Source organism: Rhincodon typus, chromosome 44, assembly GCF_021869965.1.
Source record: "Rhincodon typus isolate 14 chromosome 44, sRhiTyp1.1, whole genome shotgun sequence".
Lineage (NCBI taxonomy): Eukaryota > Metazoa > Chordata > Chondrichthyes > Orectolobiformes > Rhincodontidae > Rhincodon > Rhincodon typus.
Window position 1 is genome coordinate 350,495 of NC_063375.1, and position 960 is coordinate 351,454.

The 960-nt window shown below is 53.5% G+C and overlaps 2 protein-coding genes across 2 annotated transcripts in view; one reads left to right on the forward strand and one right to left on the reverse strand.

Annotated features, from left to right (window-relative positions):
• LOC109925048 (ras-related protein Rab-7a-like) overlaps positions 1-960 on the forward strand; it is a 41,678-nt gene that overhangs the window by 13,674 nt on the left and 27,044 nt on the right. The gene's annotated exons all lie outside the window — the stretch shown is intronic.
• Positions 1-960, reverse strand: part of LOC109926575 (cyclin-dependent kinase 20-like) — a 22,733-nt gene that overhangs the window by 6,216 nt on the left and 15,557 nt on the right. The window contains exon 2 of the mRNA XM_048619927.1: positions 677-800. Coding sequence (XP_048475884.1) covers positions 677-800 — 124 coding nt within the window. The remainder of the gene's footprint in view (positions 1-676; positions 801-960) is intronic.

Sequence of the window (960 nt, forward strand, 5' to 3'; positions counted from 1 at the left end):
TCCTTCTCGAGCCTGTCACACAAGAACAGGAGGCCATTCAGCTCCCCTCCTCCTCGAGCCTGTTACACAAGAACAGAAAGTGTACGAGATGATGAGAGGCATAGAAACGTGGATAGTCAGAGACTTTTTCCCAGGGTGGAAATGACTATTACGAGGGGGCATAGTTTTAAGGTGATTGGAGGAAGGTATAGGAGAGATGTCAGAGGTAGGTTCTTCACACAGAGAGTGGTGGGCGTGTGGAATGCACTGCCAGCAGTGGCAGTGGAGTCAGATACATTAGAGACTTTTAGGCGACTCTTGGATAGGCACATGGAGGATAGTAAAATGTAGGGTATGCAGTGTAGATTGATCTTAGTAGGATAATAGGTCAGCATAACATCGTGGGCCGAAGACCCTGTACTGTTCTATGTTCTACGTAGGAAGCCATTCAGCCCCTTCCTCGAGCCTGTCACACAGGAACAGGAGGCCATTCAGCCCCCTCCTCAAGCCTGTCACACAGGAACAGGAAGAAGCCATTCAGACTTTTACACGTGTTGCGCCACCCACTGGTTAGGCCACTTAAACACCAGGCATTTTGGATTTCATCTCTCGTCCTCCTCTCGGACTCCAGGAAACATACAGTGCGCGGTCTCCGAGGTTAATATGTACATCCTGAGCATTACCGAGTGTGACTTACAGGCCAGATCCTCTCGTTGGGGGTCCCCAGGACCCGGAGAACACAGCACAGCTGCTCGATGTCATTCTCACCTGGGAACAGCGGTGAGTTATTCAGGAGCTCACCGAAGATGCAGCCCACTGCCCTGGGGGGAGGAGAATTGGAGTGGGGGGGGTGGTGTCAACAAATAGCTCAAGCTGTCACAGGCCCAGCACCAACACCCCCCCACAACCTCCCCTCCCCAGCACCAACACCCCCCCACACCCTGCCCCCCAAGCACCAACTCACCCCCCACACCCTCCCCC